General features: G+C 38.2%; 2 protein-coding genes across 10 annotated transcripts in view; one reads left to right on the top strand and one right to left on the bottom strand.

Moving 5' to 3' along the window:
• The window catches only part of tpst1 (tyrosylprotein sulfotransferase 1), a 33,123-nt gene extending 28,974 nt beyond the window's left edge, over nucleotides 1-4,149 (top strand). For 2 of the 6 annotated variants that reach the window (XM_020088590.2, XM_069533769.1), the window contains 3 exons: nucleotides 659-712; nucleotides 1,265-1,331; nucleotides 3,703-4,149. In XM_020088590.2, the coding sequence (XP_019944149.1) occupies nucleotides 659-712; nucleotides 1,265-1,300 (90 nt within the window). In that variant the 3' untranslated portion in view covers nucleotides 1,301-1,331; nucleotides 3,703-4,149. The remainder of the gene's footprint in view (nucleotides 1-658; nucleotides 713-1,264; nucleotides 1,332-3,702) is intronic. The other 4 variants (XM_020088592.2, XM_069533770.1, XM_020088591.2 and 1 more) reach the window with 3 other exon arrangements.
• A 1,621-nt stretch (nucleotides 4,150-5,770) lies between these two features.
• The window catches only part of sgsm2 (small G protein signaling modulator 2), a 72,975-nt gene continuing 62,956 nt past the window's right edge, over nucleotides 5,771-15,789 (bottom strand). For all 4 annotated transcript variants that reach the window (XM_069533766.1, XM_069533764.1, XM_069533765.1 and 1 more), the window contains 6 exons: nucleotides 15,064-15,188; nucleotides 14,801-14,883; nucleotides 13,501-13,610; nucleotides 13,294-13,390; nucleotides 12,728-12,895; nucleotides 5,771-10,153 (listed from right to left, as the gene is read on the bottom strand). In XM_069533766.1, coding sequence (XP_069389867.1) covers nucleotides 10,065-10,153; nucleotides 12,728-12,895; nucleotides 13,294-13,390; nucleotides 13,501-13,610; nucleotides 14,801-14,883; nucleotides 15,064-15,188 — 672 coding nt within the window. In that variant the 3' untranslated portion in view covers nucleotides 5,771-10,064. The remainder of the gene's footprint in view (nucleotides 10,154-12,727; nucleotides 12,896-13,293; nucleotides 13,391-13,500; nucleotides 13,611-14,800; nucleotides 14,884-15,063; nucleotides 15,189-15,789) is intronic.

The following is a 15,789-nucleotide window of genomic DNA, read 5'->3' as shown; positions in this document are numbered from 1 at the left end:
TGGAGCCTTTTTTTCCGTGCTATCCTTTGAATAACATGTACAAATATGGAATGCGGGTGCCTCTATGCTGACAGTGGAGATAGACAGAGGGCAGGATCGATTTCTGTGTAAAAGGGAGAGCCAGCATGGCTGACAGTGCCATGATGTATGTGAGTGCATCCTGAGTCTGAAACGCCACTGTGCTGTTTTGAAATGTCACACTGGAGAGGCTTTGTTAGGTTTAGTGTAAACAAGCTAAGACCAAGCAACATATGTCTGTATGAGGCCTGTATCACAACAAGAGCTGGGTTTTCTCTTGCAAAAGTTCACCTCACACAACCGAGTGTCACTACAAGTTAAATACATGTGTCACACTGTGTTGGACTAAAAGCTGTGAATGATGCTGTTTTACAAATGTCTAATTCACTACAGGGTTCCCACAGCTAAATTAAAATCAACGAAATTAAAGGAATAGATTACTGAAAAATGAAACTTCACTCATTTTCATTTTAAGATTGAACTATCCCCTTTAAATTAAAACAATAGTTTGACAAGAACCCTTTACCAAGTGATAAATAAAAAATAATCCAGTAAATCTTCACCATGGTAATCCAGATGATGATTTCATGCAGATTCAATACATTTGTGGAGTTCTAAACCTGGTCCTTTGTTTTCCCAGGTCTTTAAAGGTGAATTTCAGCTACCAGATTTCCTAAAAGAACAATCACAACAGGTACAGTAACATTTCTGCCTGTCGCTAAGGGGGTTTTCTTCCTAATTCAGCTTTCTTCAGCGTATGATTTGGGTAAAACTAGTGTATAGCTCAGTTGAAGATCAAATTACAGATTTCATCTGCTCATCTCGTTTTGACTTGCTTTTCTGGACATCTAATGCAGCCTGTTGTTTTTTGGTCCCAGCTTCATGATTTTCTAAATGTTTTTGGTCTTTAGTGGTTATTTGTTCATTAGTCTCTTTGTGTTGTCGCCTTTTTGTGTCTCGGATCATAGGCCTGATGTTGGCTAAAGAACATGTCTGCCTTCTTCTGGTAGTTTGATGCATCTACATCTATATTTTTTTCAGAAATACACCTCTGAAAAGTGTCTACTTTTTATTTGCTAATTATGATGCATTTTTATTAACACAATCAATCTCTTTTTTCACGGAATCAGTAAAAAAGAAGATGAATATGCTGAAGTCAGTGAGTCAGCTGTCTGCACAGCAGTTTATCTGTTACCCTGAGGCGAGCACTAGTCCTGTAACCACTGCTGTCTTTTTCTCCACACAGATCCAGAAGTCTGCAGAAAGACCAAACCCCAGTTAGAGCTGAAGGAGTACATCACCTCAACACACAGGTACTACACAGGGTTGGAGCTGACTCAAAAACTCTGTGTTGACTGACATATTAAGTCAAAAGGTTTAATTGTTAAAAGCAATTTCTCCATGCAATAATAACTCTTGTTTGTGTAACGGTGTTAAAAGTTCAATTTACTGTTCTATATGCTAAGGCTGGGCAATATGGCCTAAAACAAATATCGCTATATTTGTAGGCTATATCGCGATACATAATATATATATATATCGATATTTTTAAATCTCCTCTAAAGCACTGAACAAATGATAAATTCATAAAGGACCACAGGAAGTGTGAATTACCTAATTTCGAGTCGCATATAAATGTCTGGGCATGCCTTCTGATCATTGAGCAGCTATGGATCATAGAGGAAACGCTATATTTTTACTGTTTGTTTCTACTTTTCTTCAACAAAGTCACATACCTGCTGCTTCACTTGAACAAGCTCTGATCTCACTATGTAGTAGAGTGAGTGGGGGCGTGTGAACTTCAACTTGCTCCAGGCACAGACGCACCCACAAGCGTCCACTCTCGCTGGACCCATTCACTTTCATCATTTGTAAACTGGTTCCCTTAAATTCTTTTGAGCAGTGTATATTGACTTTATTGTCAGTTTGTGGGACATTTGTCTTCTTCTACATCCTCGTATAAACTACATCAGTGGTCTGTAACTGGGTCAAACTGCAGGTAAAAATTGTTGCCAGATCCTTTTGTTAATTTGATTGTTTTTATTTAACTATTTTGGACTTGCACTGGCATTTGGGAGTAAACAAGATGCTGATCTCTGTCTGCAACATTATTCATAGAATCACTTTTAATTGGGAATCTGTTGACAAAGTAAAAGCACATTTGTTTTGTTGCTGTAATGCTTTATATCGAGCTGAATTACACAGCTTTTATTTAGAAAAGTCATGAACTGTGGTCTGAAGATTGTGATTGCTTATCAGACTTCTAAAATAGCCGACATGTATGAAAAAATAACACAAAGTTTTTTTACTTGACTCTGTGTAACAGGTGTGTGGATGAGGGCATGGAAGACAAGGACTCACAAATTGTTTCCCAATATTTATTCGTTCCTAGAAAGGACAATATAAAAAAAGTGTCCTTCAGGTACTTTCTTGTCTGCACATCAGCTCCCTCAGCAATGTGGATTGCATTGTGTATTACGACACATACACATTGATCAGACGTTACAGTCTATACTTAGCTCATAGTACATGTCTAACCATAGCTATTAAAATTGAAAAGAAAACATGTTTTACTTATTTATAATGAGATGTTCCCAAAAAACATAAAATAAACATGTGCAAATAACTGTGACACCTACTGGTCAGAATAAACAAGGCACATGGAGTAGGGTGACTACACAGAAACATAGAAAACTAAAACATTCAACAAAGGAAAACATACCTGCTAAGGACAACATAAAAACATAAATGTCCTTCTAGTACTGTCTTATCTGCATATCAGCTCCTAAACATATAAAAAATACCAAAATGTACACAAAATAATGGATTCCCCACAATTCACAATGCTAAGCTGGCCACAGTCAACACAGCTGACTGCCACGATACAAATCAGACCAACACAGACTCACAAAAACATCTATAAAACTTAAAATTAGCAATGAAAACAACACAAAACATTACAGGCAAGCTGCAGCAGCATCATCAGCAAACAACATGCACTGGGTATTACAATGTATGCGATATCTTCCACAGAAAATAACAAAGTACTGGCACAACACCCTCCACACAACTTAACCTCAGCAATGTGGATCGCATTGTGAGGAGAAGGCGTAAGTTACGGACATACAGGAAGTACACAGTAGCAATGCGCAACAAGTTGATGCTCCCACAGGAAACATAAACAAAAATGATGCTAAATGAAAATAACTGAGATGCACTTCACAACAGTCGTAAAATGATAAATAAAATTCACAAATGTAAATTGAAATAAATAATTACTAAAGTGCATTTTTAATTATATTACAACTGCATCGAAGACTGATAATAAAAAGCTCTGCACACAAAGTCCAGCACACATTCAATAAAAAGTGATGTGATATTGTAGAACTGTTTGTGGAGTACTCACTAATGACAAGAAATAATTCTGAAGTAGCTCTGGCTAGCAAACAGGCATGTGGAGAATGGGCACTGACTGCACTAGTAGATACAATTCGGGAATTCAAACATTTTCTACTGATGTGAGGTAACTATAATTTGTTTCATATCAGGCAGTTAATGAAAGCCAGCCCATTGACCATCTTCTGCTTTGAATTTGTTTTTAGAAAAATGTGAATAAACCCAAGAAAGTAATATGTGATTTTGTTTTAGGGTTAATGTAACTAACATTCTATCCTCATGTTTCAGTACAGGAGAACAGAAAATCATGGACGTCATCTCAGCCATCTCACCGTCTGCGTTGGGTCTTGCATTTCCAAGGTGACATGACCACAGCTGGACTTTCTCCTCCACCAATAATCGTCTGCGGAGAACTCTTGGCCTTCAATATTGTACTGTATAAAAATACTACAGGTTCCCAAAACCACAGAATGTCTGCTGATTGTTATTTTGGTGTCACATCACACACTGATCTTTACAAGTGATCTCTGGCTATTTAGAAAAAACCATTGTGATCCTATTGTAAGATACTGCAGTGAACTGAAATCACAAGTATTTATGAATGGAAAAATTGCTTTTGGAAGATGCAATACCTATTTTAATGTTTAATATTTTTTCTTTTTCATGCCTTTGTATTGTGCAATGTCATGCTGATCAGTTTCAATTATCAACCTCGATAAATAATGCTTTTTTTAAGGCTTGGCTTCCGTCTCTTTTTTTCTTCAGGAAGAAGGGAAACATTTAACCATATTAAGAACATTGATGGGAAGTATAACTCATCTAATATAAAATTTAAGGTGATTTAGTTTTTCTATAGTAAACACCAGGAGCCTAATTTATAACCACAATAAATTCTCCCTAAGGACCCTTAATTGAAATAGATATAAAACAGCTTAAAGCGGTGCCATTCGTGTGTAATGCTGGGTGATGGGTGCATGTGACACTAATCGAGAAGTACGTGAATGGAAGAATTAGTGGGAAACCAGTGTTTAGCGAGTCTGGCTTTTTCCTGTCCTATGATGATGACTGATTCCACAGCTCATATAGATCGTAGATTCTTTAGAGCAGTGGTCTTGGATCTTTGTACTGAACTGAGTCCAGTATTACACAGACCGACCTGATGGAACCGAAATCAGTACACACACAAGTACTAATCACTCAATTAAGGTTAATTAGTAGACAAGTATGTGTGATATATTAACACTGTATAATCTTCACCTATGTAAAGCCTATTTAGATTATTTTAAGATTATTATTGTGTTAAATTTTTCAACAGCTCTCTCTGAATTTAATAATCCTGTAGTTTTGGATTATCAAAATACATACAGGTGATAAATTCCCTCACATTCTGACGAGAACCAATCATTTTTTTGCCATCACCTTTAGATCGGACCACTTTTTTTATTTCACGCATTGTCCTTTCTGTCGTACTCATCCTCACTCAGTGCATTAACAGCAGCAGCTACACTTATATTAATGATATCACTGCTGTAGCCCTAAAACAATCTGTCATTCTTCACCTCCACCTCACTAATAAGCTCCTCAATGTCAGTGTCAGAAAGTTTGCGCTTCTTCTCACTGTTTTATAAATGAGGCCCCAGGTAAATTCAGTTTAAGTCCAAAACATGTCTTGACTTGAATTATTAACTTGGACTTGATAATATGGCTCATGTTCCTAATTAAAGTTTTTATGAAATGTCTATCTACAAGAACTGTGCTAAAATAATCCTTTTTTTACAGCTATTAACTAAATTAATTTATTGTTCTGTGTAAAATGTTAAATGATGGCTCACCTTGTACAAACAGAGTGAGGAGATGTGTTGCTATATCTTTGTTTGAAAATGTTCATAGAGGCTCTTTTATTTTATTATTAAGAGAGTATTTTTCCATGTTGTGGATTAATTGTTAAAACTCTGTAAAAAGATCACTGATGTGATGTTTAGGTTGTTTTTGGACAGACTCTGTTGAGCTTATGACCGAATGTCATGGTAACAAATAAGAAGCACAGGCTTTAGCACAGAGGCCGACTACAGATGTGTGGTCATGTGGCTATTTTTTATATCACACTATTGTTGTGTACTGTGATATGATTTGCTGGAGTCTGACACTGCAGGATCATAAATAAGACCTTATGTTGTGAGGTGAGATGGTCACTGCTCTACACAGACAGGCCCTGTATCTAATATGTTAATATTGTACAATAATAATAAGCAATATTAATTTAAACTGCATAATATTAACATACTATAAGTCTTCTGCTTTGTTATCCCTTGGGTCTTCTTTTGTGATGGCAAAAGGAAAGAGAGCAGCACACAACTGAACAACCCCTTATTTAATAATACAGTACATTCAAGGCAAATGATACATCCTTACTAGTACATATTCAGCAATGCAATCACTGGCTCTCTAAATAAATAGAAATTTGAATTCTTAAAGTCAGTGCACAACATTGAGAAAGAACACTTAACAGTCAACGTGTACATAGTCTGCACACAATCTGTAGCTGTGCACAGTTTACAGCTTCGACTATATTGCCGCTAAAACCAACATAAAAAATAGATCTCAAAATAAGTTATATGTTCTGACTGTCCTCATAGAAATATTGGGTTCTCGATTCATATTCACAGGAATATAGAGTTTGATGGGTTTTCTCAAATGACAGAAATTACAGAATCCAAGATCACCATTTTCAAAAATATTTTACACACATAGTAAACAGTCAGATGCTGTATGAAATTGCACATTGTTGTCATGCCACAGAGGGGGCTGTTTCAAGTAAAGCCCGACCGATACATTAGTCAGCCGATTTTCTCTGCCCATGTAGACCTATATCATATTTTTTTACAGAATATAATGCAGAAAAAAATGAATCTCAGACAAATTTGTGCCACATTTTAATAGTTCGTAAATGTTCATTATTAGTCTCTGGGCAGGTGAACAGAGACAAAAGAAGCACATAGCAAAACCTATCAAATTAATCCAGAACATACCAATCTATTAGAATTTTTTAAGTCCCCAAAACACGCGATCATAATCGGCCCCAAAAAATCTAATATCAGTCGGGCTCTAGTTTCAAGGCTTTGGTACACAATGTCCTGATTGGAAGAAAAGGCTCTGCTATGGGCCCAGGTTTCACTTATGGCACCCACTCTGTCGCTGTGGAGGCAGGAGGGGGGAGGGGAAGAGTCCGTAGCAAGGCACATCCACGTCGCCGCCCATTCTTGGGATCAAACTAGCAATCAGAGAGCCAGATGACTACAGTGCACTTCAGGATTGGGGAAGACTCTTGGCACTTGAATCACAGGTGCAGGTCCATGCTGGATGACCAATCATATGCAGCCATGTTGGACATTTGAAAGAGGTGAGGCGGGTGGAGATAAAGGGTCACACTGAGAAGGGGATTGGAAACGCTATCAAAATTGTCCCAAATTTCCTTCAGATGTAACTATTGATGTATTCTGTGCTATTACTGTGAAGCCAATCCTAACCTAATACTGATTCAATGAACACTCAACAAAGTTTGGCATCAAAAGCAGCTTTTGTCTCAGGTACTTTTTTTGACCTGTGACCAGGGGTCTGTTACTTAGACCATCCTATTCTGAGCTTGTCTTCTTTTCTGAGGCTAGACTCGAGGCAGGAGAAAAATCTGGTTCAACATGGATGACTGCAACCACTTTTCCTGACAGCACCGCTCAGCTGCTTCCATGCTGACTTCAGATCAATGTGCATGTTTGACTCCAATTCCAAAGGAAAACACGGCAAGAATAGAGCTGAAGGTATTTCATTTTCCTAATGCAACCCCATGAAAAGACCCAAACCAACACAATGTGACTTGGTGACAGGTAAAGCCTGATATATGTGATATGTGAACACATGGAGCTCTGTTAAAAACACTGGGTGACATGTTGTAGTGTATTACTGTCGTTAGACTATGATTTGTGCACCTGTTCATTCACATATCGGAGGCTACTGTCTGCAGTAAAGCCTTACAACGCATCTTGTAGATACATATATACTGTGTGGTAAACTATATTGATTGGAATGGGTGAATAAAGCTGATTGCCGAATCGGTTAGTAAAACTACACTGAATCTGCAACTTAATCTTGAACTTGAGAAATGAACCTGAGCAGAAGATTGTCCTTATGTAACAACTAAATGTCCAAGAGTATAGCACTCATATCTCACAACACCTCAGGTCAACTACGAATCTGACACATGACTTTGTGCTTTTCCAACTTTCTATATATGGAGCACTTTGTGAAGAGCATTCCATTATTACCACATTATGTAAAATGTATAAAACAGTAATATCCTAAAATTATAATAAGTGTGCATATAATATGATTTGTTAACCACAGTCCATTTCTAAAACTCCCTTCATGAAATGAATATTCAGACTAAATGGGGATATACAGATTCTTAATCCAGGGGGAAACCTTTAACCCTCATCCTGCCACTGTAACTACTCAGTATAACACCAGATGTGTATTACTCCGCCACTGAAAACAGTCCCCAACAAATGCACTATGTATTGTAAAGTAGGCTCAAAATGGCTGCTTGTTTTAAGTGTCTCCATATCTGAAAGCAGCTTTAAAGATTTTTGTCTTCAGTAGAACAGACAGTTTATGTGTTTTCATGGGATCTGTTGACAATAATAAAATATAGAATGTCAGCCTCATTCAATTCAAGTTTTTTTTAATCTTCTCATAGCCTTTTTGTCTCAGACTGTCATGTCTTATTCTCCTCACCAGTCTCAGACCTATGATACTTAATTCAGTTTTATCTTTTCAAATATCCTTTGATCACCAATTCTTCTGAAACTTTATAGGTCCAGTGTGTAAGATTTAGGTTAAAGGAATCTATTGGCTTAAATTTAATGAAAATTAATCCTTGTCATGTTTTCACTAATGTGTTTCATCTGGATTGTATGAATTGTTGTTGTCTTTACACTAGAATCGGGCCTTTATATTTATATGCTTTATATTTACATCAAGTGGGTCCTCTCTATGAAGGCCACCATGTTTTTTACAGTAAGCCAAACTGGACAAGCTAAAAATATTTCTATGACAACTGAAGGCTACTACAGATTCTCTTTCATGTTTGGAAGGTGATGGTGAGATGAGGGGCATTCAGCTGCAACATGCAATTTCACCACTAGATTTCACTAAATTCTACACACTGAAACTTTAAGCAGTAAAACAGGCTGATTTTAGTTACTGAGCTCAGTTCAGCTAAACACATTGAATAAACTATTGGCTAGTCACTAAGCAACACTGATATTTTAAAGTATTGCTGAGAATAAAAACCAATCACAGAATTTAATCTTGTATTTATTCATTAATCCTTTACATTGTGTTGTTGTAAATGTATGCTCTAAATCCTGTTTAAAAGCCCTCCCCACACTACTAAACATATCTGTGATGTGCTGCATGTATGATTGGGAACAGTTAATCCCTTTTTTATTCAGAATTTTGGCTAAAACTATTACTGTATTTCTTTTGAAATACCAAAAAAAAAACAAATGTATAATATGTGTATTTAATCAAAGCATCTAAATTCCCAAATTGCAGAGATGTTCCTAAGGACCTGACCTCAATGGTTGTTAGAGCCATACAATAAAATCATGGGGTAAAAAAGAGAAAATTTTGTGTGAAAGAGGATGGCCTATGTGCTTTTGTCATAACTGTTGTGCTCTGCTGTTAGTTTGGTTTTCCATCTTGGAACAAGGATTAAACATGCTCTGACCACTGACTGACATGCTCAGAAAAGTCGGCTGCAAATCATCCTGAGTTTCTCAATAATTTGGCCTCTTGTGGCACCTCCAGCCTCCACTGACTGTGGTGAGGCCTTCACAGGCTCCAGGAAGGAAACCCTCACAAAAAGTGCAACAAGTACCTTGGACTGTTACTGATAAAGGCAACATTTGTGTGATAATAAACTCCTTGACAAAAGGAAAAACTGGGATAGGGTAGGGGTAAAAACACTCATGCTAGTTGTAGAAAACACTCATGAAAGGTAGTTGGCACAGTCCATTTGGTCACTAATGAAAACATCTTCGTGGCTTAGTCCTCTGCTCCTCTGTGTAAATCCTGAACATTACTGGCCTCTGCTGGAGGAAAACATCCAACACACACTGAGAATGCTTCAGCCTCTATCCAATATGTTCTGTTTCAGAGTTGAAGAAAGGGGGGACACTCTAGAACTCGGAGTACTGATTAATGTCTGATTTTGAGTGTGCATGTGTGTGTTTGTATCTGTGTGTATGTGTGTTGTGTGTATTTTCATGCACGCACACAAACTCTGCAAGACTGGGGAGAATTAAGAATGCGCTCACAGTGTGATCAAACTTACAAGCATGCAGACAAATCCACATGTCTGAACAGACACCATGAGCATTCCTTGTGAAGGTAAATGTAAACAGATCCAGGCCAAGCTCCAGAGCCAGTCTGTTTCAGCAGCACCGCGGCCCCACTCTCAGGACCTTCTTCTGGACAGGGAGGAGACCTGAACCCTCTGGACCTTCTCTGGATCGATGGAGCTCTGGAAATCACTCTGGGGGAGAAAACATTTTCTCCCTCTGCATTTTCCCATTTCTCCTCCTCCTCTTCGGTCACTTGTTGTCCATCAGAGACTGAACTTTGTGGACCAGCTCGCGTGCTATCTTCAAGATATGTTGGACATCATGACGCTCAGCCATTTCTGTGGATCAGACACATTATTAGAGAGGCTTAACAACTACACTATATACAACTACACTCACACAGAAAGCTTAACACAAGCCTCAGCTGTAATGAACAAGCTTAACTGTGAACTAGATGTGGTTGGATGACACCATGAACTAGTTTGTCTAAACCAGTGGTTCTCAAACTTTTTACACTATGTACCACCTCAGAAAATATAAGGCTCCCAAAGTGCCACAGTTATGACCAACATTAAAATACAGTAGCGTGGAGCTGACCTATTCAGCTACAGACAGTTCATGCAAGAGGAAGGTTTATTACTAATAAGGAAATGAGTTAAATTCATCATTATGAGCGGTTGATTATATAAAATAATTGTGAAGGTTATCAATGATCCCAGAACCTGAGGGAAAAGTAACAGCATGCACACAGAGACACATACAGACTCCACTGCTGTATGTGTGTCTCTCTCTCTCAGCTGAAGTCTCATGACAGTTTGAAAGTTGATTCGTATGTCGCCACAATATCAACACTGATCATCACATAATGATCAATACTTTTATTAATGAGTTAAATCTTTCTTTAGAGCAGCACATTCATCAGCTGTCAGGCTCTTTACCTCTCTCTCTCTCTTCCTCTCTCTCTCACACACACACACAGTGTGATCGGACACACGTGTATAAACTCATTCTTTGTTAAAACAACAGACTTTGTAAACTTAATAAATGTATGTAGAGCTGGAGGAGAAGAGCGAATGACGGAGACACAAGAGAGGATCTAAATTACTGATGATGATCTCACAGTAAACTGTGACCAGTGCCAAGGCCAGAAAGAGGACAAAGTGTTGTGAGGAAATTCTGGGAGCCACCCAGATCACCTCCCACACTGCAAACACATCCTCATACAGGAGCTCTGCACACACGCGCGCGCACACACACACACACCCGCGTCATTATTGCTACATTTCTTCTTAGTGCTCTTTTCAGTTGGCAAACAACCCTAAAAAATGAATGTACTTTTCACGGTTCAAACATTTAGAAAAGACTCCACATTAACACTGTAAGTGAACATAGCCTTCTCCTGGCTGTGGAGCTGTCTGTAGGCAGGGACTGCTAATGTTTATTTATCGCAGGTCACATCGCCATCCAAATATTAAACAATGTTATCGCATATCGCATGTTTTCCTAACATCATGCAGTCCTAATGCTATGGTTTCATGGATTCATTGAGAACATCGCCACATACCACACAGCGGCCTGGGCTCTTACTCTGTCCCGCTCCAACTGAATCCAAATTGGAGGTAACCTTCATCATATCTCCTTACTGCTTTGCGCTGTTTGCTGCTAGCAGGTGCTGTGGAGACTTCACTGGCACAGCTAACGTGGCTACTAGAACTGGCACTTGGTTTACTGTCGGCAGCCACTTCACTTATAACATGGCTGCTCAAAATAATATCTTCCTGATATGGTCCTTTCTTTCGAATAGTTCCCGTTTGGAGCCACGATTGTTGTCTTTTTGAACTGTCCATTTTATAATCATAACATTATAATATTTCTGAGATTCTTCCGCGTACCACTAGAGGAAGCTTGCATACCACTGATGGTATGTGTACCATAGTTTGAGAATCAGTGGTCTAAAGCCTACAGCTACATTATGAATGAGGAATATTATTATCTATAGATTTGTCCTGTGGAGTAAAATCATATGCTGCATCTGAAATTTACAAGTGCTCCTTCTTTTTCATCATTATGTACGTGTTTGCTGTGTAGTTTTCATTCGAGAACATGCATTAGAATATCTTACAGGTTTGAACATGGAAGCTACTTCAGTGATTTTAAAACTTTTTTGCGTGATGTCACCTCACAACTCTTCCAGATGAGCTAAATGTCACAGTCATCAAAACCATCCATCATCTTCCAAATTCATGTTTGATTTTGGGCTCATTTTTTACCTGATGTTTAGCCAAGTTTGCATTGGTACTACTACCATATTAAAACCAATTATCAATGATGATATTTTACTTACTTACTATAATGATTTAAGTAAACTGAGATTTTTTTCTGTCCTGTTTCTGTATTTTAAAGTATCCCTATTTTAGGGAGTAGAAGGTGACAGTAGATAATCCATCAACTGCTGTAAGTACTACACTAATGTTACACTAACAAACAAAAAATAGTTTTCCTCTCTTTACTGGAATCCTAATGCTCCAATTGCACTAATTGTACAACTGAAACAGAGTAGAAAGTAAAGTAGAAAGTACTTTCTGATCGTACATTTAAATGTTAATATTAATATACTATATAACTACTGTATACAACATCAAAATATGCTGGTGTCATCTTAACAAACAATAGCCAAAGCAAATGTGTAAAAGTGTAAAAAATGTAAAATACCCAGTTAGGTTTTATTAATCATGTAATCGTTCTCCATAAAACAACTAAAACCCGTGTAAATCCCATGATATTAATCTAACAAATGTGTTGTCCCCTTCCCACAGGGGGGTACTGAATCACCCAGAATGGCACCAACACAGCAGCCATAACAGGATAGTGAAAAATAAGCAATGTACATGTAACACGTGTGTCTTACTTACCATTGAAGAACTTGATAATGTCAGTGAAGTCCATGTTGTTGTCCATGATGATCTCACGGTAAACTGTGACCAGTGCCAAGGCCAGAAAGAGGACAAAGTGTTGTGAGGAAATTCTGGGAGCCACCCAGATCACCTCCCACACTGCAAACACATCCTCGTACAGGAGCTCTGCACACACGCGCGCACACACACACACACACACACACACACACCCGCGTCATTATTGCTACATTTCTTCTTAGTGCTCTTTTCAGTTGGCAAACAACCCAATTGTACAACAGCTGCTACTCCTTCTGAATATTTTTTACCTGCATATAACCTCTTTTAGTCGTGAACTCCATCTGAAGCTCATGGCATGCTAGAGGTCTATAATGTGCAGTGTGCACTTCACTTGCAACCCAAACTGTGTGGTGTTCCATGACTTTCAGTTTCCATCTGCAAACACTGCTAAATGTGGGGAGTCTTTCTGCCACCGATTACTCAAATAGCACTAATGCAGCTGTAGAGCCGACAACTCAATGAGTCACAGAACACAGGTCAGTTAGAGAAAAGGAAGGGTTGTTCACCTCTCTTGAAGTCCAGCAGGAACCAGCGGTAACAAAAGTAGAAGTGAGTGTAATCTCCATTTTGCTGCATCAGTTCAAACAACTCAGAATCCAGGATCTGATGACAAAGACAACGTCCATGGCTTTTAGTGGAAGTGACACATTCACTCTCTGTCTGTTTCTCTCTTTCACAGAGACACTAACACACACACAATAACAGTCTGTCACCTGGATCAGTGACCTCATGTTGGCAAAATGTGTGTCCATGGCTCCTCCATTAGGGAAGTTCTGACTCATCCTCTTCATTAGCTGAGTGAAACAGCTGTACGCCAGGCTCTCTAACACACAAATACACACACACAGAAATTACATATGGTCAAGTAACCAGGACAGCACTCTACATAGGAATTACATAATCCAATTCAACTCTGAAACAATGACTTTTACTTTAATTTAACTAGTGTGATTATACTGTTGTAAAACAGCCTGTTTTTAATGGGCTGTTTTCTTTTTCCTGCGGTAATGCTCTGCAGCTACTTCAGAATTATTCCTTATCATAAGTGAGTAATCCTCAAAGAGTCCCCCAATAGACTGTCTCTTGTTTGTTTGCTGAACCTTCTGTGTAGAGATTTGTATTATCGGCCTATGGTGCAGAGGGAAGTTAGAAAACCTTGTGTTCATCCTACCTGGTTAATCTGCAATTAAGATTTTATAATGTTTGGCTCATACAGCATAAGTGTGAATGATTAACTCCAATGTTACTTTTTCATAAATTGTTGGCTATTTCAGAGGTCTGTTAAAGGTTCATTGTGTAAGATTCAGGTGAAATGGATCTATTGGCAGAAATTGAATGTAGAATAATCCTAGTGATGTTTTCAATAATGTGTAATCATCAAAATTGTGCAAATTGTTGCTGTGACGTTGAGCTTTGACCACCAAATTCTCAGAAGATCAGTTCATCTTTGTGTCAAAGTCAATGATTGTGATCTTGAGATATATTCAAGAAAGAAAACATAAACATACTTTGTGAGGCCAACATGACCTTCACCATTGGCTACCAAAATCAAGTGAGTTAAACTTTGTGTCCAAGTGAATGTTTTTCTAAATGTGAAAGGATTCTTTCAAGGTGTTCCAGAGATATCATGTTCACAAGGCAAAAAATTAGCCTGTGAAACTTGACCTTTGACCAACCAAATTCGAATCACCTTCTTATCCTTGAGTCCACATGAATGTTTGCACTAAATTTAAAGATATTCCCTCAGGGCCTTTTTTAGATGTAGCGTTCACGGGAATGGGAAGGATGGACAGACCCGAAAATATAGTGGCTCTGGCTTCATAAAAGCTAATTCAGCGTGTGATGTTTGACTGCTGTGACAAAAAATCTAGTTCATGCATAGTTTTCATTGTAGTATAAACTTCAACACATAGCTTCAAATTGTCTCATTTTTATGCCAACTGATACTGCGGCTGTACTGTTTCTGAACTTTTGGCAATAACTAGTGTGTATGGGAGGAGCCCTTCTTCTTACCATCATCAAGGATGACCATGAGTGGAGCGAGCAGGTCACACATACCCTGAACGTAGCCTATCTCCAAATGTTCCCACACATAACTGCAGGCAGGGATAAGACACACATCACATTTAACTCAATACATTTACTTGTGCATGTTACACCAAGTCAGTTTATTTACTCAAGTATGCTATAGGTGTTATTATTGTTATTTATAATTAACGATAAAAAATACCACAGATAATAATTATTATAAGGATATTAACTATTGTTGCACATACCTGCACATGATGTTGCGTAGTTTCTCCAGGTTGGCTGTAGTGAAGTAATAGTAGTTTCTGTCACATCGTTGCACATCTTTGTCTATCCTGTGGAGGTTCAGGGCGACTATGTCCAACAGCTCAATCTGTTTAAAGGAAACATTGTTGTTACTGTAACATCAATGAGTAACTGAGTGTCCATGACACCAGGCAAATAATACGTTTCCATTTTGGATACAGGACTATTCATCATCTGCTTCTTTCTGCTAAAATCTATAAGCCCTACAATGCAAAGAATGAGTTCATTCATTCTGTCAAATAAAGGTCAGTGTGATGAACATTACGGCCTCTACAGTTGAGGTCGCTCATGGATTGATCGCGGTCAGTTCCATTCACCCCACCTTCTCAAGGCTGGCATGGCCTTTAAAGGTTCAGTGGGTAAGATTTAGGTAAAAGGTATTTTTTACCAGAAATTGAATATAAAATAATCCTATTGATGTTTTCACTGGTGTGTTTTATCTGATTTTTTGTTTTCTTTAACACAGAATGGGCCCTTTATATTTAAAGCCTTTATATTTACATGGAGTGGGGTCCTCTCATCGGAGGCCCCCATGTTTTTTTAGTATTACAAACTAACAACTGAAGTTCACCTCAGGTTCTCTTTCATGTTTGGAAGGGGAGGGTGAGATGTGGAGTATTCAGCTGCAACATGCAACTTCACCTCTATATGTCACTAAATTTTACACA

Source organism: Paralichthys olivaceus, chromosome 11 (assembly GCF_024713975.1).
Source record: "Paralichthys olivaceus isolate ysfri-2021 chromosome 11, ASM2471397v2, whole genome shotgun sequence".
Taxonomy (NCBI): Eukaryota; Metazoa; Chordata; class Actinopteri; order Pleuronectiformes; family Paralichthyidae; genus Paralichthys; species Paralichthys olivaceus.
The sequence above is the reverse complement of the archived record's forward strand: the minus strand, read 5'-3'. Positions and strand labels throughout refer to the sequence as shown.